The 21,455-nt window shown below is 41.1% G+C and overlaps 1 protein-coding gene across 1 annotated transcript in view; it reads left to right on the forward strand.

Moving 5' to 3' along the window:
- HSPA12A (heat shock protein family A (Hsp70) member 12A) overlaps nt 1-21,455 on the forward strand; it is a 60,247-nt gene that overhangs the window by 18,433 nt on the left and 20,359 nt on the right. Inside the window, exons 3-6 of the mRNA XM_057417382.1 lie at nt 1,113-1,240; nt 7,980-8,166; nt 9,063-9,167; nt 11,583-11,699. Of these exons, the coding sequence (XP_057273365.1) occupies nt 1,113-1,240; nt 7,980-8,166; nt 9,063-9,167; nt 11,583-11,699 (537 nt within the window). The remainder of the gene's footprint in view (nt 1-1,112; nt 1,241-7,979; nt 8,167-9,062; nt 9,168-11,582; nt 11,700-21,455) is intronic.

Consider the following 21,455-nt stretch of genomic DNA (forward strand, 5'->3'; position numbering starts at 1 on the left):
TAGTAACAGTTGCTTCCAAGTGTGCTTGTAAGCGCAGATTGAGCAGCAGTGTTGAAGGGTTCAGACATAACCTGTATGGTAGTAGGTCAACAGGTCTGTTCCATTGTGATTTTGCCAAAATGATGTGTGTGCAGACAGGTGTATTACCCTCCTTCCCTGTGACCTGCCTTTAGCACATAGCCTTTTCACCAGTACTTCCAGCTTGTTCTCTTCCAGTCTTGTTAAGCTGTTAGTGCTTTAACCACATCAGCTTGTGAAGAGTAGCTCCTTGCTGTACTTATTGCTCCTTTATGTGGGATTTATGTTAGGTGATAGCATACTGGGGAGTCATGCAATTCCTTGTTTATTCACATCATACTTTATATCACATCATTATCATTTGGGCCATAAGCCTCCCACCTCTTCTGGTTAATGTTCCCATATTGCCCTTGACTCTGCTGTTCAGGGACTGCAGGATTACAGGTAAAAGGCAGGAGTGGGATTCAAATTCACTGTAAGCAGCTCAACAGCATTCCACACTCTAGCACAGGCAGGAGGAAGCAGAATGCATGTAATGCTTACAAAATCAGTGTTATGTAAATTCTTCATAAATAAATAATTACCTTAGGATATAAAGCTTATGGCTGTATTTTGGGTTTGGAATGGCAGTAATGCCTCATGTTTAGGGTTATGACATAGTTTACTCCTAAAACCACCAAATAAGTCCCAAATATACCATGTTGATGGATATAAACATACTCCTTGATCAATTTTAGGAAAAATACCCCAAACAAACCAGCCCCCAAACCAGGAACCCAGTGTTCAGCTGTAAGTTTTAATGATACCAGATAATAGCTATTCCAAAGAAAATTGGTGTGAAGGAAACTCCTGATTCCGAAGGTTATGTATGAAAGGCTCCAGGAAATATGTTGATTTGTATATTGAATTTCCCCTTCCATTGAAATGTGCAGCTTTCTGGTATCAGCTTCTGTCGCAAATGCAACTTTAGGGAAGTCCTTATTTCCAGTGAAGAGATGTGCGTTTCTCAGAGAGCAGAAATACTGAAGGGTAAGACAGGTTACAGTTAGTCTAATCAGTGACTCGGTGTCTATTTTGCTTCTGCTGTTTAACAGAAGGACTCTGATGCGGATGATGCTGTAGAACAGTTATTTCTTGTTGTTGTGGCTATTGATTTTGGCACAACATCCAGTGGCTACGCCTACAGCTTCACCAAGGAACCAGAATGTATTCATGTAATGAGGTAAGGGCTGCAATGCAGCATTTAGTTTTTGATTGTGATAGCATGGACTGTCTGCAGTAGCTATAGGTATTCTCTACAAGAGCCTGAAGTGTCCAGATTTGTTTAGTGTTGCCAGAGTGTACACGTTTTTCATGGTTATAGGGGTTTTTTTGTTACATCTTACTGTATTCTAATTTGCTTTAATAATCAATGTGAATATGTCCTCTCTTTTGCTGACTTTACAAGATGACATGAGCAAAGGGAGGGATCAGTGAGTGTTTGAACAGTGATAATTATTAAGTCAGGATGCTTTTTCTCAGAGATTGAGAAACTGCATGTTTATTAAGGTCATGGCATTTCAGAGGTGCTGCTATCCCTTGGAATCATGTTTATTTGCAGCTGTGTCTGCAACACTTAGTTACTTGCACACTGAAACTGGTAGTTCCTTTGGCTGATTTAAGCTTTTTAGCATTGAATTTAAATCAAATCTCTGATAATGAACCAGTGATACTGGGAAATAAGCAGTCAAAAGCCATGAATGTGAAAATTAAGGTTTGAGAAAATCTGTTTTGTATTATATGTATGTAAGGGACGGACTTTAGGTGCCATTATGTGGGTTGTGGTATTTTTATTTCTTGATTAAATCAACACCATGTAAAGCTGTGCATACAAATCTAATGCAATCACAAATGCTTAAACTATTATGGCAGGTGCCTGAAAGGACTGCCCTACAAACCATTTTTGTAGTGTTTTATATGGTTATTTAAAACTTGGTTTTTATAATGAAACCCTATGCAATTCTTATTAAAACTCTCTTTAAAATGACTGTGTTGCAACAATTCCAAGGTATAGATAATTTCAGATACAAACAAGGTATGCCTGAAAACCTTAGCCATACAAGTGCTTCTGAGCAAAGCTGCTGTAGGTAATGTACTGTTTGCAGCTGTGTAATCCTGAGAACAAAAAGGCAGGCAGACTGCCTTGTAGCCCAGTGTGATTTTTCTAAGCAAAGATACTAGCTGAATGCAGCTCTGTCTCAGCAGACAGTATGGATTGCACAGTCAGCCTCCATAGCTGGTCTCGTATACAGCTGCAAGTATTTCAGAGATCCAATGCAGCTGAGTGGTTTGAAGTACTGTCTAAAGGGAGGTAAATATTGCATCCGGTTGCAAAGATACTTACCATGCTCAGTATGGATGAGTAATGCTTCAAGGCCTTTTATGCATCTCATCCATCTATTGTTCCCTGAACAGCACAGGAAGCTGCGTGAGGCTGGAAGTCAAAGGGCAGGCCATGTGTTGCTGTCTCAGACAGGTTACAGGGTTGTCAAGTTGGAACCTATTTTTACTAATTCCACTTGTCTTATGACAGCAAATGATTAATCAGCTCTCTCAAAGAAGCTGGATGAAATGAGGGAATCCATCTCCGAAGCTGTACCTGAGCAAACCTAGTGTTGTTCCTATAATCTCTATGGAGGTTTTACTAAGTGAAATCACTGCTGTTCCTAGGGATGTCCTTTATGCTCTTTGGATTCAAAATTTTACCTCAGGACCCAATTTTTGCTATTGGGTTCACGCTATACTGCACTAAATTACAGACTACATCCTCCTTCCAGGATACCAGGCTCCCTGCTGGGACACTAAAATCTGGGTGCTGTGTGGCTGGCTGAGACCATGTTCCAAATGTTAATTGGTATTTTACTACTTATAGTTCAAAGCACCACTTTTTCTTCCTCATTCAGTAATGGTAGCATGATTGTGATTTGAGACCTGTGTAGATATGAGATACTGATGTAAAAAGAAGCTAAACCAATTTATATATTTTCAACCAGAAGGAAGGAACATATTTTGGGAGGGGAAATGTATTCAGATTTCCAACAAGGTATTTTAAACAATGGAAAATGTTTTAATACCAAAAATGATTTATTTTCCCTTAATAAATATTACTGACAGGGAAGGAGTTTTTTGGAAGATATACCAAAACTTCCTTATGAAATAACCTGTATTTTTATAGCTGTTTACATATAAATACACATAAATCGTGATATTCAATGAAATGAATGGTGTATGTATCAAAATAAGGCTTCAGTAGTTCAGCAGGTATTAAGAGGTTCAAACTCTGTACAGAATGGGCCTCACATGTTGGATGATTTACCAATATTTCAGCAGAGTTAACGTAACTTCCCGCCCGCACTCGAGAATGTTTACATGAAAATAAAGCCTACCAGTGATGCGCCGTCCTCTTTGCTTCCTCACATATTTTCCACCTTCCCTACTTAGTGTTGATCCTTTCCAGACATTTAGGTTTCTGACTGCCTGTTAACAAAGCTGCTTTTCTGTCGCTATCTCTCAGTTAGGGGTAAGATGGGGTTATTGAGAAGGTCCTACTTCAGAAAAGAGTGAACACTCAGCACTTTACTACAGCTCTTGAGTGTAGTATCGGCAAAGCTGTGATTCCAGTTGTGTAATTAGTAGACAAAGTCATGTCTTTGACTCTGTGTGTTTAATTGCTGTGAGGCCCTAAAAAAAAATGAATTTATAAGCATTGGCCTAACAGTTATTTGAGTATATACTTGGCTTTAAATGCATGAGTAGCCTCACTCGTATCAGTAGACTAAAGAATGTATTTGGAGTCGGGTGTGTGTTTCTAGATGATGGATGAATGACCGCACTTTGATTGCCTAGCATAAGTTATTGTTTTATCAATTTTAATTAAAGTAATAATTCATGCCTGTCAACTCTTCCTAGTTCTCCACAGCTCCTATACAGATGATAGAACCCCAGACTGGTTTGGGTTGGAAGGGACCTCAAAGCTCATCCAGCTCCAACCCCCTGCCACAGGCAGGGACAACTTCCACTGGAGCAGCTGGCTCCAAGCCCCTGTGTCCAACCTGGCCTTGAACACTGCCAGGGATGGGGCAGCCACAGCTTCTCTGGGCACCCTGTGCCAGCGCCTCAGCACCCTCACAGGGAAGAGCTTCTGCCTAAGAGCTCATCTCAGTCTCCCCTCTGGCAGGTTAAAGCCATTCCCCTTGGCCTGTCCCTACAGGCCCTTGTCCCAAGCCCCTCTCCAGGTTTCCTGCAGCCCCTTTAGGCCCTGGAGCTGCTCTCAGGTCTCCCCTTAAGGAGCCTTCTCTAGGCTGACCCAGCCTGGCTCCAGAGCAGAGCTGTGCCAGCCCTTGCAGCATCTCCATGGCCTCCTCTGGCCTCACTCAAGCAGGTGCACATCCCTCTTGTGCTGAGGGCCCCAGATAGTTGTGGTTAAAATGTATGTGAAGAACCTGGCCATGAGTTCAGCAAGCACTTCAGTGGTAGGGGCAGTGCCAAAGCCAAAGTGAAGGCTGTAGAATGAGTTAACAGTAATGTCTCTGTTGGAGGGGATAGAGAAGGTATAACACAGTTTTGGAAAAAACTCCTATTGATTTATATACACTTAAGTGAAGTTATAAATGTTTTGGCTTCTGGTTAAGCAGCAGCAATCTGAATGTATTTCACAGATGGAGAAAAATACATGAAATAATGCACTTGATTATGAAACAAACTGCAGCCTGTCTTTGGAAGGTGGCAGATTGTGGTCTTTTTTTCACTCTAACTTTATTTCAACCTTTGGGTTTTTCCTTTTGCTTCTCTTCCCTGTTTGATTGTAATTCTTGGCAGACACGTGCCTGCCTTTCTCCTGCATACACACTTCTAGCTGTGTTCAGCTACGTTTTGATGACCCCACTACTTCATTTCCCTGACTGTTATGCTGCAGCTCTGTATCAAATTCTCATCACTCTGCACGGATCACTCCCTTTGCTCTCTCTGTCAGCCAGATTCAGGGCATTTCTCTAACCTTAGTATAACCTTGTGATCCTTTCCATGTTAACTTTCTTACTGCTTCTTTTTTCACTTTTAATATGCAGTCAGACCCCCTGTGGCTATAAACAGGTCAATGCTGATATGCAGAGCTGCTCCGCTTTATATCAACCTAGGAACTGGTCTCATATGTCTGAATTTAGGCAGAAACCTACACTGGGTTCTGCTTGAATAGATTTGCAGCTCAGACCCTGCTTTGAGAAGATATCTCCCATGTGCATTTAGAATACTTCTGGCTTGTATTGGTCTATGCTCTTAATAGGTATTTCCATATATTTTTCTTTAGCCTAAGAGCAGTAATTACTATTATTTTCCCCTATTGGGAGGCAGAAAGAAGTCTGCAGATGAAGGTGTGAAACCCCAGCCCTACTGACTGGTATCCTCCACTGATTGATGCTCCACCCGAGAAGAGTGGGCGGTCAGGAGTTGCAATGCACATGCTTTTGCAGCTGCATCTCTCAAATAGATGTCACACAGGAATACTTTTAATGTTCTGATTGCAAATGGTAAAGTCAGGTTTCCCCTTCAGTTTCCGTATTGCTCTTTCTGTGACCGAACAGTAATACAAGCTGAGAACTTTAGAGTGTGTTGAGCAATTACTGTCTTGAGTTTCCGTCAGAAACTCCTCAGGAAGTGAACATCCAGTTCTCTAGGTGGCTTTGAAACTTTCAGCCCATACAACTGAGCATCAATTTTGTCTTCATTTAAACTGCTCCTTAAGTGTACTTATTCCAGACACAGCAAATGTGCCCAGCCGCAATGAAAAATAAAGAAGTTTTGTTATTAGCCACGTCCTATTTATGGAATTTCCCACCAGTGACTCAGAATGAATCATTAATGATTCCAAGCAAAACCGATAGCAGTCTGTCTCCTCTCTGCTTGCAGCGGGTGTGTGGGATTCAGCAATCTGGTGGAATAGGCAGCGTTTTCCGTTCATAGGCTGTGGGATCCCAACTTCTTCACATTGCAACCATATGTTTGCTCTAACACCTACTCAAAGAGTTTTCGAGCTGACCAAAGTACATTGCTAGCAGCAGGTTAGAAGAAATGACCTGGAGCAGAGCCTTTGCCAGCTGATAATGGCTCAGGGCCTGAGCAGTGGGAGCTAGGGAGGTTTAGGGAAGTTTTTCTGAGCAGATGAAGGTGGAAATCATTTAATTTCCCATTATGCTGTTTCTACTCTCAGAGCAGCGGAATTGCCCTCTACACTGAAGTAAATTCAGAGACCTGTGATTCCCTGCCATTGCTAGTGCAAAAAAGGGCAGATTTCACTCTGTTTGATCTAGCTGAGTGGTCTGAAGGGTTTCCAGCGCTTTAGAAGGTCCTGTTCCTTGTTACTTTGCCAAGTATTAACCCCTTAGATTGTCATTTTCCGTATCAGTTGTCTGCCTTGGTCTGGAAGTCCATTAATTTTCAATTGCCTCAGCTGTTTCTGAGAGTGAAATGGAAGAGATTTTTTTCAATGCGAATCAAGTAGATTGGAAAAGACCTTTAAGATCATCCATAATCTTCCTATGTCACAGAAACAAGTACCATGAAGCAAGGCAACCTTTTTGTGCTTCAGAACAAGAACCTTGGCAGTAGCATATTACGAAAGTGTGTTTGGCTATCTTTAGAAAGAAGTAATCAACATGTGGTTTAATAATGAATGCAGTTGCCTGTGTGATCTTAACTTGGCTCCTGTTTGAGCTGTGTTATGATTGTGCCTGACAGCATAAACAGATTTTCCACTAAGGCCTTCTTAAGAAAATGTTTTCTGGTAAGTGTTTGTTTCCCATGCTGAAAATACACGTACATAGGGCGAGGAGGAGCATTACTGTGAGGTTCTTGTTCTTCCATTCTGCTTTTTCTTATGATGGAGCACTGAGGAGAAGACAAGAAGGCTCACAGCTGTGTCTGTGCTTTCTACTGTCTGACCTTGTCCTGCCATGCCCTCCCGATTCCTGCTGCTGGGTGTTCACGTATTCAGTGTTCTTATTTATTTCTTTATCCATTCCGTGAATCAAGCTTTGGGTTGCTTTTGCCTTAATACTTTTGTGCTTCTTGGGTCTTCCTGAAGATACCTTCACAATCTTGGTAGGCTAGGATAGTTTTATTCCCCATTTTACTGGACAGTAGTGAGGGAAATGCTTTGGTGGAGATAAGATACTTGGGGGTTGGGATAGGCTGCTTTATTTTTGACAGCTTAAAACTTTTACAGCATTTGGGGCATTTAAAACACAAATCCGTCAACTTCAGGTGGGTAGAGAGCGCGATGCAGAGAACTCAACATCTGCAGACGTGTCTTCAGAGTTTCAGGTGTCCAGGAAATCAGACATAGGATTCAATTCCGGTTGACCTGGCTTGTCTTGCTTCAGGGAGCATTCTGTGAGAGAAATGGGGATTTAATCGACTTCTCTGCAGTTGTGCTCAGATGGCTGAAACAGGTCCCTATTCCCTACAAAGAGGCATTCATGGCCTCTGATTGACAATAGATAGGCTGCTCCTTTTGAAGAGGTGGGGTTTTTCTTAATAGTGTTCTTGGATAATTACCTGATTTCTTTTCTTCTGTACAATATTTATTACATGCGTACACTTGGTCTGAAAATTTCAGTGTTTATTGTGCATGGCTTGCTTCAGGGAACCCGTATCCTTATCACGACAGAGCATGATTATGTCCTTAAAAATGATACGACTAACTGCAAAATGTATTGAATTATCTGAAATGAAAATTACAGTCGTCTTTTCTTGGATGTGAATAAACCCACTTGCTTTTGGTATTATAAGGATTGAAATTAATGTTGTTGGAAGGTGAAAGTAGTCTGTGCAACCTGCCACCGCGTTGTTTTCCTCATGATACACTGTTTTTCCTGCTGCTCCAAACGTTAGTATCACTTACTGAAGCTCTTTCACTTGTTGGATAGGCGATGGGAAGGTGGAGATCCAGGCGTATCCAATCAGAAGACACCTACCACTATCCTCCTAACACCAGAGAGGAAGTTTCATAGCTTTGGGTATGCAGCAAGAGATTTCTACCATGACTTGGATCCCACTGAATCAAAGCACTGGTTGTATTTTGAAAAGTTTAAGATGAAGCTACATACCACTGGTGTAAGTAATAACCAATTCCCTTGAATAATTGTGAGTTTGAAAACTCAGATTACCTTCCTGTGAACAGTACTAGATTTCTGCCTAAAGACTGTCAGCTAGATGTGAAGCAGTTCTATGTCTATGTTTAGAGAGTAAATAAAATAAAGTCAGTTAACGTTATGATTCATTTTGCTTCTCGCTGCATTTGGCGAGTGTATTTTGCCAGCCTTGTTTTTAGATCTCAGAAGTTCAGTATCTGCTTTGCTTAGATCTTCATGTCCTAATTTGCCTGGGTGAAATTCATAGCTGTCGAGGGAGTCTGCATGAAGTTGGTTTGTTTTATAACTCTAGTCAGAAAACAGAGATGGAACATAAGAGCCATCCAGAACGCTAGCGCAGAGGAGCAAATTTACCCTGAGTTCATTGTCAAAACTGCAAGTGCAAATCATGTTGCTAATTTGACATTATTCCTGCTGATTATATTTTTGCCTTTAATCCATTCTAGAGTTTTGGGACTTGGCCAGTACTTTCTGTAATGAGGTGTTTTCTGGTTTCATGTGTTGGTGGGAAGCCAAAAATCTATGCTTTTAACTCTTGGATTAAATATCTTGCATATGCAGCTTTGTTGCAATTAATTATGGATACATTGGTTGTAATTCTTTAATAGTTAGTCCATATTTCTTTCTCTGCCCACAGTTATCTGTAGATATGGTAGGTGTTAAAAAGCAAAGTCTAAAATAAGCAGCAGATGTCATGCTCCAGGAAATTCAAGTGATGAGTTAGATCCTCTTCAGAACAATTTTGTCACTTTTTCCTAACCAGGTGGATAATGAAGAATTCCCTTTCCTCAAGCAAGGGAATTAATTTCATGTTTTCCTTTTCCTTTTAATAACTTCCACTGATTTTCTTTCATGTAGAATCTTACCATGGAGACAGACCTGACAGCTGCAAATGGCAAAAAAGTCAAAGCACTTGAGATATTTGCTTACGCTCTGCAATACTTTAAGGAACAGGCATTAAAGGTAGGGCAATGCTTCCTTATCTATATTTGCTGTATTTATAACTGGTATAAATGTGAGATTAGCCCTTCTAACCTTGCCAAGCTCTGGCTTCAGTAGCATTTGATGTAAGCAAAGTAAGGAAGCTGTAGAAACTCCAGTGGACACCGAAGACCTCACAATAGCCTGAAGTGATTTCCCCTCACACAGGGCAAGCTTGATTCACTAATAGTAAGTGCATCACTGTGTTGCACAGCTCTGAGTATTTTCTTACTGGCTTAAATATTTCCCACTTTTTTTTTTTTTTTAATGGAAAAAATATTGATTTGAAAAGACAATTAAAAAGTGCAGGTGCTGAAGCACAGGAATAAGTTTGAGGCTGTGTCCTGCCCTCATCTCCTATACTTCTGCTGGAACAACACGTTGTTCTGTGTTCACACAAGGTTCGGGCTCATGAGAGCAGAGTAGAGGGGCAGGATCGCCTCCTTCATGACCAGCAGGTCACAGTTTTGATGTCTCCATTGTAAGAAGGACATGGAACTGCTGGAGCAAGTCCAGAGGAGGCCATGAGGATGATCAGGGACTGGAGCACCTCCTGTATAAAGACAGGCTGAGAAAGTTGGGGCTGTTCAGCCTGGAGAAGAGAAGGCTGCGTGGAGACCTCATAGCAGCCTTCCAGTATCTGAAGGGGGCCTATAGGGATGTTGGGGAGGGACTCTTCATTAGGGACTGTAGTGATAGGACAAGGGGTGATGGGTTCAAACTGAAACAGGGGAAGTTCAGGTTAGGAAGGAAGAAGTTCTTTTCTGTGAGGGAGGTGAGGCACTGGAACAAGTGGAAAGTAAGAGAGACATCTGTTAGGAGTTTAATTTGTAAATTCATACTGTGTTCTGATGGACTGCCTCCATTTATGTTACTTTTCTCTTTTCTCCTTTTTTCCCCCTTGCTGTGGCTGGTGTGGCTTTTTATTTTCCATTTCCCATTTGAAATGCTGAAATACTCATTTCTTGTGATATTCTTCTTGGGACAGAAGGTTGTTTTTCATATTCTTCTGCAAAATATGTGTCCCCAGGAAACAGTTTTCTGAGATTTAAAATCTTATATAAACAGTCAAACATAAGTTAAGTACACACTGGCTTCAAATGCACCACTGTAATGTCCATGTAAGCAAGCTGCTGAGTCAAACCAGTATATTCATCCCAGCAAGCATTGTTTGAAATAGCCTTGTTAAAATGGAACCTACCTTTTTGGATGGGGTTAACTTATTATCTTTGAGATCTCTTTAAGGCAACAGGGAAGCGTTCTTCCCATTACAACTCCAATTCCTCATCTTGTCAAAGACTTAACTAGATTTTGGGATTGATCATGGAGTCACGGACTTGAGCCCATGCATAGTCTGGGGAAATTCTTAGTGAATGCTGTTAGGTTTCATATATATGCTGTCCTGCCTGTTCAAGGCTACAGCCTTTCTTGATGTTAATAAATCCCTGTGATTTATGTGTGCATGCTGAAACCAATTGGACGAGTGATGTAAATGAATCACTACTTCGCACCATAATCTGTCCATTCCTCTGCCCTGTGCAATATAAAGGAAGCACTTTTCCAGCCTGGATTTTTCAACTGCAGCATAGCTAAACAAACACAACACCTTTGCACAGCGCATGCAGAAAGAGCTTTTTTACATTCTAAAGGCCTGTTGTTCACCTTTCTGAACCTTTCCCTGTTTGGATGGAGATTTAGATAGGACATATGGTAATGACATTTTGCTTGGAACCTTTCCCAAAACATGTCAGTGTATCACCTAATTCACAAATGCAATACAGACTTTCCTCTTTTTAAGGGGGAAAAAAGGGACAATAAAAGAACTAAACTGGTCTTGAGTGTTTGCTTAGAGCAAAATTTTCAAGGAGCAAGCAGTTATTTTTTTAAAGGGTTTAACTGTATTTTCCTCTTGTTAACCGAGTTGTAAAAACTTGATTTAAAGGTATGTGGTGTATAAAGAAGTCATTGAAAAACCCAGATTGTAAAGCATAATGTTCATCAGTGATACCCCAAATATATTTCTGTGTATTAATCAAGGTGTGAGTGTGAATTCCTCAAGCGAACAGCAAATCCCACACTGTGACTAAGAGTGTACATAAATGTTCTGTAACGTTCAGCAGTGCAGGAGCTGCTTTTGGAAAAACTAACTTTTCTGCTTCATGTTAAGCAGTAAACTTTTCTATAGCCCTCCTTTTAGAAGGCGTCAACCCTAATCCCAGCTTTTGGCACAGTAAAGGTTCTTGACAGGTTGTCAATAATTCTGATTTGTAGTGTGGATGGAGGAGGAAAAGAGTTGAGAAGAGAAAGTTACTGTTACTAGAGCCAGCAGAAAAGAATGTTTTCTTATGAAGTGGACACCCATCTTTTTGCATTCACCTCTGGTTTCATTTTATTTAGGAGCTCAGTGACCAAGGAGGCTCAGACTTTGAAAACACTGAAGTAAGATGGGTCATTACAGTGCCTGCTATTTGGAAGCAGCCCGCAAAGCAGTTTATGAGACAAGCCGCCTACAAGGTAAGATTACAGGCTGAATGTAGAAAAGCCCCTTTAAAGACCTAGCTGATAGGCTAAATGATAAACTTTATTTGGGACAATTAGCTCCGGTATAAACTGTATACAAATGGTCCAGATAAGAGACTAGTAACACTAAAGAGGAGTTAACTCGACTGAGCAGTAGCTTTGAGTGAGACATGTTTACCTCTTAAATGACTTTTTCTTTCTATTTACTTTTATATATTGGTGTCCCTCATTCTGATGTTTTAGTCTTCTTGTACACTCTGTTCCTGCTGAATTTGGTGCACATGAAAGCGATGCAGTTTTGAGACCCAAGGGAAAGCTGATTTTAAAGTACTGCACACAGTTTGGTTTTGTTGTTTTCTTTAGGTCATTGCAGACTTTTAAAGCAAAATAAAAATAAAGAATAAGGAAGAGGAGGGAAAGCAAAGAGCCTCCTCAGTGGGACTTTTTTTCCCATTTCCCATTTTCCCACAGTAGGAATGAAAGGATTGTGAACCGGATAGTCTGGATATAGAACTAAATTCAAATGTTATTTGCACCAGTAAGAGGTTTATCTGCATTTTAACTCCCTCCCCCTAAACCTCCCCAAATATGTGCACTTTCCATATGCATGCCCTTTATTTCAAATTCAGTTTGTGTCTTTAACACACGAGATGCACACATTCTTCTTTTCATCAGGATACTCATTTTCTCTTTTGATTTCTATTTATTTACTTTGGTCAGAGAGTTGTGTAACCCCCTGGCAGCAGCGATGTGATGCACGTTATGTAAAATACCTCTAGTAGATCATGAGTAATTTGCAGAGTGCTCCTGGGAAGCACCCAGATTTTTCTGACTCTGTTTCTGACTATCTCTAATGTTGAGCAACATTTTTCTTAACAGTCTTTATTGTGGGATTGCTAATGCTAGTGCCAGAAGCAAAACACTCTTAAAGTTCTGATGGAAGGACACGGTTGTAGGTAAATCTGAAACACTAGAGACCCATTCATTATCTCTGTATATTGTTGTCTGCCTGCTGTCTGTGTGCATGTGTGCTCGTGAACTGGGAGCTGTGTAAGGAGCAGGGCAGGGTAAAGTAGATCTCTTGGCATTTCTCATTTGTGGCACAATGGAATGTCGTTAATTAGTATCTGTGTCTGTGGTTGTGTCTGTGATCGTTGTACTTCTATCGGCAAGCTTGATAAACAGCAAGGACTGAGAAGGCTTTTAACTCGGGGTGTGTGATCACTTACAGGAAAACAGGAGTTTAGGGAGGTAATTGATGTTTATTTGACACATGGTTCATCTTTTCAAAGTAATGGGGATGAAGAAAGAAGTGCAGAACATGGAGAATCCTGCATTGCCATTCAGTCTTTCAAATTCCTATGGCTGGATCCAACATGTTCCTCAAACCAGTATGTACAGACGGATCAGAAGTTGCAGCTCTTGTTGCTGGCTATTGGAACATGCAAGCGTCTTGAAAATGAGAGCTTGTCCTAAGAGTAATTGAGGCATCAAGTGAAGTGTGAAAAGGCAGTGGCAGAAACTTTGCTACTGGAAATACACTGACACACAAGCAGTAGTCTGAACTGAGTTAAGTAGTGGGAAGTGTTAATGAGTTGTGGAAATGAGTAATCTGTAGCAAGTGATGTAGCACTAGAACAAAAATACTGATGGCTTCAGTCATTGGTTCACAATGTAAAGCCCAGCCTTTCTGGAATGGTTAAATAGTTGTCTAGGCAAAGCTAGCTATTGCATAGAATTAACGAAGTCCATTAAGCGATGTTGTAGATCTGCTTCTGCACTGAACATCCATCATCTTTTGTACAGCCTACAATCTCAGTGCCCCTCTGCTATCTCCTCATTCTGTCTTGCCTTAAACAAATCATTGCTAACCTGGAACTCTTAATCTGTCCAAGTGCTCCTGCGATGTCCCCTTCCAGCTGCTGTCTCATCAGAATGAATAATCTGGGTGTTCCCTTCAGCTCACAGTTCCTCCTCTCTCTTTCCACCCAGCCTATCAAAATCCCGCTGGTTCCGTCTGCATAACAGCTTTTCCTCTCCGTACATACTGCTGAGCTTTCACCAAAGCTGTGGCTGACTTTGCATCTTGGTTACTGGAACATCATCTCCTTGGTTTTGTAATGTGGCCTGTTTTGTATCTCTTCAGCATATTGCTGCTAAAGGGTCTTGTAACCTCACATTTGACAGGGAATCAACCTACATTTGACTCCTTCATCTGCGTTAACTCAGACATAAGCTGCATGTTCTGAACATGAACATCTGTAATGTTAACTCATTTTCCTCCTCTGAAACACTCTCTAAAATGCTGCTTTTATTCACGCCTGCAAAAGCTTGAGTGTGACGAATTTGCTAATGTATGAAAACTGCTCCTCATTGCTTCTTGCTGTTACTCTGCCTGCCCCATCTCTATTCATCTGTTGTGCTTTTTATCTCCTTAACTCTTTTGATACTTGAGTTGTTACCACTTCAAAGCAGGTATTTGTTCTCATTTGTCTTGCTCTCTGGGGCTTCCTGGGTGTCTAAGTTCGGTAGGCTATAGAGAGCTGCATGACCGCATCTTCACTTTGCTGAATCAGAATTGCTTTATTCCCTTTATTCCTGAATAACGGTCCACAGATGCTTCTTCTTGCCCCTCATGCTCAATTCTTACATGTCCAGAGATAGTTCTAAAGCTGTGTCACACTTGTTGAGGTCTGGTTCACTCAGAGAGAGCTCTGTGGCAGGAGCAGAGTGCAGTCTCTGTAGGACCTCCTCTCTCTTAAGTTTCCTTTCTTGAAGCGTGTCTGCTGGGATTAACGTGCATTGAATCTATGTTTGTTACATCCTGAAGAATGACTCTTAGGATGCATTAGTCAGGTTTGCAATTGTCCCCACCATAAAATGTAAGGCATCATAAATGGCATTAACTTTTGTTTCTGTGTCCTAGTTGTTCCATTTACAATTCTTTGCTTTGGTGTAGTTTTCTCAGAAGTGCTGTATTTGCCAGTAGCAGAAGGAATCCCATTCTCATGAAGAAGTTGCATTGTGAGTAATTAATTCAGGTTGCTCATCTGTTTTCTTATTGTGGAGACCTTGGCAGTGTGGTCTGGTTGGACAGCATGGGGAAGAACTGTACCCTGCTCCTGTGGATGGGACCTGCCCTTGTTCCTGTCCTTGCAGAAGCAGTGAAGTGCAGCTACCTGCTCTGGGCCTGGGGTTTAGACCCCAGCATGGAAAGATGACTTAGGGGTTGAGGCAAGCCACTTCCTGCTCCTGAAAGTGGCCTGGCACTTATAGCCTCATCACGATGGTGTGCGGACACGGACACAAACCCAGGATCCCACCTCTGTATCATCTGAGGTCCTTCTGACACAAGAAAATTCAGTGTCCTGTTAGTCTTGTATTACTGATGACAAAAAGCACTTTGCTGTCATAATATATTACTATGAGAAGCACTTTTAATCCCTTATCCAGATGAACTTCAGGCACTGCACGTTGTTTATTAGAGGAGCAAAGGATCCAATGCTCTTGGCAGTGTGTTTCTTTTTAGTAAAAGCATTCTTCTAGCTCATCTTTCAGTTCACATTCTTTGGGTGCTGTAAGTGCAGAGCAGAATCTGCAGGCTGGAATTCCTTGAGCATGCCGGTAGGAATAAGGTTTTAAGGAAGAGTCTGGAATGTGGCAGGAGCATGTGAATGCAGAAGCTATAAAATAAGAAAGTAAAAGATGGCATAGCAGATGCACTCAGGGCAGAGCAAAGGGAAGGGAAAAAATAGCGCATTGCTATTTAGCTTGCCTTAAATATTCTGTAGGCTTACAAACATCAGTCACCTGGTCTGCTTCAAGATGTTGAGGGTTCTTTTTAATATAAACAGCTGATTTTGAAATGGAGTTCTAGAGCTGTGAAGTACATTTATCTTTCAATTACACATAGCTAATAAAATCATTTGCATGGTAAGTGTGTATAATTAAACAGAGGCAGTCTAGGTTATAGGATTAAGCATGTGAGCCTGGAATTCCAGAGGCTTTCTTTAATGAGCTCTTATGCTGAATATGTATTAAATTTTCCCCATCAGTTCATGATAGAATTGATGATATTTATTTAACACATTGTGTTCCTGGGTTACATTACATTACATTGATCAGTACCAGCCTGCTCTGCGGAAACCTTCATAGAAAAGTAAACAATTTTGGTGAAAGAGTAATGTGACAGCACATGAAATTCCTTGCTAATAAAAAAGCAATGTGAAGTGTGTTTGAGGTTTACCGAGGTGACCCAAAAGACTTTAACCAGATTGACATCTGTGAAGCTGAGCTGCGCTTATTCCTTTATAAATATATTCTTTGGTACATAAACCACAGACAACTGAACCTTATTTGTCTAGGCACGATGTAGCAGACTTCTGCCTTCTCAGCTTCCACTACTCTCAAAGAAATCACCAGCTTCCCAGTGCTTCTTATGCCTGTACATCGTTGCCTTTTTATGTAGTTTATAGCAGAAATACGTTAACCATCCTGATTATTTATAGCTTCTGGGCTTCTCTTGAGTCCATGCTTCCACTGTGATGATATTAAGATCTTTTTAATCATAAGGAATAAAATTAAGTGATATGTTAGGGAGGATTCTGCATCTTGTCCTTATGTTTAATTAGGGAAGGATAACTAATTGAGGAGTGAAGATTACAAAGTGAGAACTCGGCACAGTGGGAGATGGTGTACTAATTGATCTCAGTTTACACATTTTGATTACCCAGGCAGGCTCACATGAAAGCAGAGGCAGTTGACAAAGCCATCTGCTAATGACGTTCTGTACGCTTCTGTTTGTCCTCTTCTGTGGCACAAGTTGGATTATTTGGTGGTTTTCTTTTTATCTTGCTGAGAAAATAAAATTGGAAAAAAAAAAAATCTAGAAGATTTGACTACAAAGAGAAAAGAAATGCAAGCTGTAAGTGGAACCGTAGTGAAAAAGAAAGCCCAAGGTACAAAATCAGATGCAACTAGCAGAAAATAGCAAGTATATAGTTTTCTCAGCTGAACTGCTCTCAGTCAGGGCCATTTCTCTTGCTTTAATAAATCAGCCTGAGCCATAAGGACCTACAATGAGGATATTTTGAAACCAAGGGAAGGGGGGAACCTGAGACATGAGGAGGATACTTAAATAGGAAGAGAGTCAGGCTTTGCTGTTGTGGTAACCGGTGCATGCCCATGGTGCAAAAAGCATTTCCAGAATACCATAACATGAAAAATTTAAAAGCTTATGAGAATTTAATGGCTCCATTTTTCTAATGCAAGCTACTCATAAAACTTGCAGCTAATGTCCTCCTGCACCTTAGGGCATATAACGTAATGCAGCAAAAACTTCTTGGTAATGCTGCTTGGAGCTAAGCTTTCCTTTGCTGCCCAAGTATGATCTGTGGCAACAGTCACTGGGGAATGAGCTGCAGCAGCATTACCCTGGTTGGAAATCTGGTCTCGGTGCTGCTGTTGTCCCCTTTACCATCAACCTGTCAGTGAATGTAATCTCTCCCTTAGTGTATTGTCATTCAGCAATATCTGAGTCACCTTTAGTAATGCTAATCTGGATTTATTTATGGTCCCTGTGAAAATTTTTGGAAGAGTGAAAGGGCAAGGACACAACAAAATAAGCAATTTGGAGATTTCTTTTTTGTGCAAAGAAAGAAGTTGGTGATTTCAGGGTCTTGTGGTTGATCCTTACCTTGTGAGAGATCCAAGAGTCTTCCCCTCACAAAACTGGGATTACTTCCGAGACCAAAATGTGTTCGACTAGATGTGATGCCCTAAGTAAGGTCTGCTGTGATTATTGGTGTTCTTTTTCTGTCTCACAAATACAAGAAATCCTTTTCTGCCTCATGATGACCCAGAAAGCTTGTGCCCTGCCTCTGTGTAGCAAGAAGTTGTGGTTCACAAAAGCTTTTTGAGGAATAGGCACAGGTAAACTGCAGAACCTTCTCCATGCACTGTAAACAAAAGTGGGGTTAATGCTGCATTGTGATTGATAGGCAGTGGTCATAATTGAGATGTTTCCTTCCTTATGTTCCACTTTCTTTCCTCAAGGCCTGCTCTTCACCGTATGCTACAATACTAATTTCCAAGCCATTCTGCTCAGACATCTGCTCTCGGATTCATCCAGCTCACTGTTTTAACCTGTAAGTGTTAGACTACAGAGCTCTTTCCTAGAAAAGTGAAGTATAATTGGAAGAGATTTTTAGACTTAAACCAGGAATAATCCTCTCAACATGCCATAAAGAGAAAGTAGAACTTCTGTATCTCCGTTTCTGTCTGGAAAGCAGCCACTCCGAGAGATTCAGTTCCAGTGGGCATCTTCCAGAGGCAGTGGAGAACAGACAGTACATAGTGGGGGGTATGTAAGTCCTCATTTTCTGTCTTAATAAGGACAGTAGAATCTTTTAGACTGGGAGAGATTCAGGGCAGACTGCCGTACAGTGCAAAATGACAACTGAATTTTCACACCACTCTTCCCAATTGTTGGCAAGCTGAAACAGTTTCCATTGAAATTGTTCCATGGATGCACCTACTGGTGATGCAGGTTCCCACGCAGGGCAGAAGAGGAGAAAGCAAAGGGCTTGCAACAGGGATATAGGTTCTATGACCGCACAAGAAAGCATTCAGACAGCAGTGTGTTTGGAGCTCTGGGTGGTCTTGGGCTGCTGGGAGATGTGGCAGCCTTTCCCCATCTCTCCTCAGCCTGTTCAAAACAGATGTGAACTCTCATGGGGACAGCACCACTGCTGTGGCTGGTGCACATCTGAGCTCATGAGTTCACTGTGTGCTGATGTGCACGAAGAGGGGAATCAAAGACTGAGGGGGTAGAACAGGCAGTGATATGTGGCAGTTCCTCCTGACCCTCTTTCCAAACCCTCCCACAGGTGCAGCACATACATTCTCCTATGCTTCTCTCTCTTTGATTTCCATCTCTCACCTTTGCCAAGACAGAACATTGATTCTTTCTTTCCACATTAGCCCTCAGGCCTACACAGCCCCTTAAAACCCTGAAATCATCTCTGTGGTCAGTTCAGCTTGAACAATCTTTTCCTTTGAGAAGTAAGAAAATGACCGACGGTCCTTAAAAATTAAAGGTGTATTTTTTTCAGTGAAAGGGCAACTTCAGAATAAACAGCTGGCTTCCATTGCTGGGTGATTTCTGACAGTATAAACCAGCTCAAGATTGTCCCAAGGACCTTTTGCTTTGAGTCATAGAACACGTGTACTAGTTTTGGGGTAGGGTGACGTTTTGAACCAAGACCAGTGAAAGGACTTGCTCCAGCTGTCAGAGAAGGGGGACATTTTCAAAGGCTTAACAGGGAGAAGCTTTTGTTGCCACCATTGTAGTTTTCTGCAAGAAGCCACATTTACCTTAGCATTTGGACTAGAAGTCTGATCTTTATCCTTTTAACATTTAGATAGTCAATACTATATTCTTTCGGTATTCTGCTAGTGTCACATCTAGGAATTTGGCAGTATTTCCTCTTCTCTGCCTTCTCAGTGCTCCTACTACACAGAAGAACATGTTTCATAGTGTTGGAAGGGCCCTTAAAGCTCATCTAGTTCCAGCCCCCCTGCCATGGGCAGGGACACCTTCCACTAGACCAGGTTGCTCAAAGCCCTAAGTATTTCCCTGAGTAATACTTCATAGACCTCAGGAGCTCTTGAAATTATCTGCTTCTTTTCCTTCTTTGGCTTCCTTTATGCATTTTAGGAGTTTCAAAATCTGTATTATATCTTACCTTTGGTAAATTTTATTGTTTTGTAGATTTAAAAAGGGAAATTATAATACAAAATCCAGAACACTGGCTGAGTATGGGGTTTAATAATAGAATCAAATAGTGCTGATAGTCCAAAAGAATTCCAAGGTCAGGTTGAAAATACAAAGAATACATTATAAAAATCTTGTATAAAATACGAGGTATAGAAACACACAGGTAAAAGCAACCTGAACTCTAAGCTGGGTAACAGCAACCCCAGGAAAAAATAAATTGAGTCAGTTTGATCATGCTTAGCAAAGGCATTTGTCTCAATAAGACAGCCTAGCCAACCCTAACAGATTGGTTTATCTAATCAGTGACCACACAAATGCAGAAGTTCTGGCTGCAGCCGGTGCACAAAATTCATTATTTGGAGTGTGCTGGAAGTAAAAGTCACACTTCATTACAGTTCCAGGTGCCACATTTATCTTCTTGCTTTTCAGAATGGGATAATGCCATGATTTCTGAACAGCCACTGGGAGGGAGCAATGTACTTGTATTTCTTCTCCTAGGAGCAGCTTTATTGATAGGCTAGTAGTCAGAAGTGAAATACCAAATGAATTCTGCTTTGGTCCAAATCGGCATTCTAAGTAGCATGATCAGGTATGTGCATAATGGAGACAGCCAGCTTAATTATTCAGAGTTCAAGCACCCGCTTTCCAACAAACTTCAGCAATAGTTCCAATGTAAACCTTGGTATTGAGTTGAATACTCAGAAATTGGTGCATTTGCTTTAGTGGATTGTTTCACAAAGTTTGGTCGAAGTGAGTTGCAAAACTTGAAGCTTTGTATCAGAACTGAAAGAAGAATTGAGCTCCAAGCTCTGGTCTGCTATTTGCATTCTCATGCTTTTAAGCACAAGACAAAGTTTTCTCTACAACCAAATACAGCGAAATGAACTAATTAGGAATTGAATTTCCATCTCTGACAAGACACTGGACTGAGGGAGATATTTTGGTGCAGTTGGTATTAATGTTTTAAACTCAACTTGTGCATCCTTGATGTGTTAAACTAATTGCTTTCTCTACATTAACTCACTTTTTAAAGTGACCGATGGTGATGGCTGACATTTAAGGCTAAAGAACTGTTTAGAACTGTTGCGCTCTTCATGTTTTGAGGTTTTAAAGTATAACTTTCAGAATAAAAATAAAGTGTACTGTGACAAATGTTTCCTTTTGATCCCAAGGCACTTAAAGTTCTAATTGCAAAAATGACTGAGCTCTGTATTGAAACCAGTGGAGCACTGGATAGGCATTTTTTTTTGCAGTGAGTCTGGTACTGGTGTCATACTGTCAGACATGATGATGCAGGCAAGGTTTTGACATAGAATTGACAAAGATTAGGAATGAGAAAGCATGTAGGTCTTTGACATTTGGGAAACCTTCTTATGGTCTCTCTCAATGTATAATACCTGCACCATTTTGGAATTGTGGAAGAATCCAGTGGAAGCATTTGTTGGAGATCATCTACTCTGACTTTCCATTTGAAGCAGGGTTATTGCAACTCCAGGTCAGCAGTGGCTTTGTTTAGCCAAGTTTTAACCATCTCTCTAGGCATCTGATCTGGCGCTGCATCACCTTCCTAGTAAAAAGAGGTTTTCATAATACCAAATTGGAGGTCTCCAAGCTGCAATAAGTGGCTGTTGCTCCTTGTTATATCTCCTGGCAAGACTGGGAAAAGCTGTTCTGTTCTGTAACTGCTCTTCAGATAGCTGCAGGCACTATTAGAATACTTCTTGGCCGCCTCTTCACCAGACTAAAATGCAGCTCCCTCAGTCTCTCCTTACAGAGGATATTCTCTAGCAGCCCTCCTCAAACCCTCTCTACTTTCTTCATGTCTGTCTTGAACTGAGGGGAGCAGAAGTGTTCAGTTGATAACCTTTACGGAGCTCAATCTGTAGCAATTACTCATGGAAATTAGCAGTCATGAATACTTACACTGAGAAGTAACCAGGAAGTAAGTGCTGTAGTAGAGAGCTGTAAGTGAT

Source organism: Pezoporus wallicus, unplaced genomic scaffold (genome assembly GCF_028554395.1).
Source record: "Pezoporus wallicus isolate ANWC-B61680 ecotype Strahan unplaced genomic scaffold, APGP_CSIRO_Pwel_v1 contig_8188, whole genome shotgun sequence".
Taxonomy (NCBI): Eukaryota; Metazoa; Chordata; class Aves; order Psittaciformes; family Psittacidae; genus Pezoporus; species Pezoporus wallicus.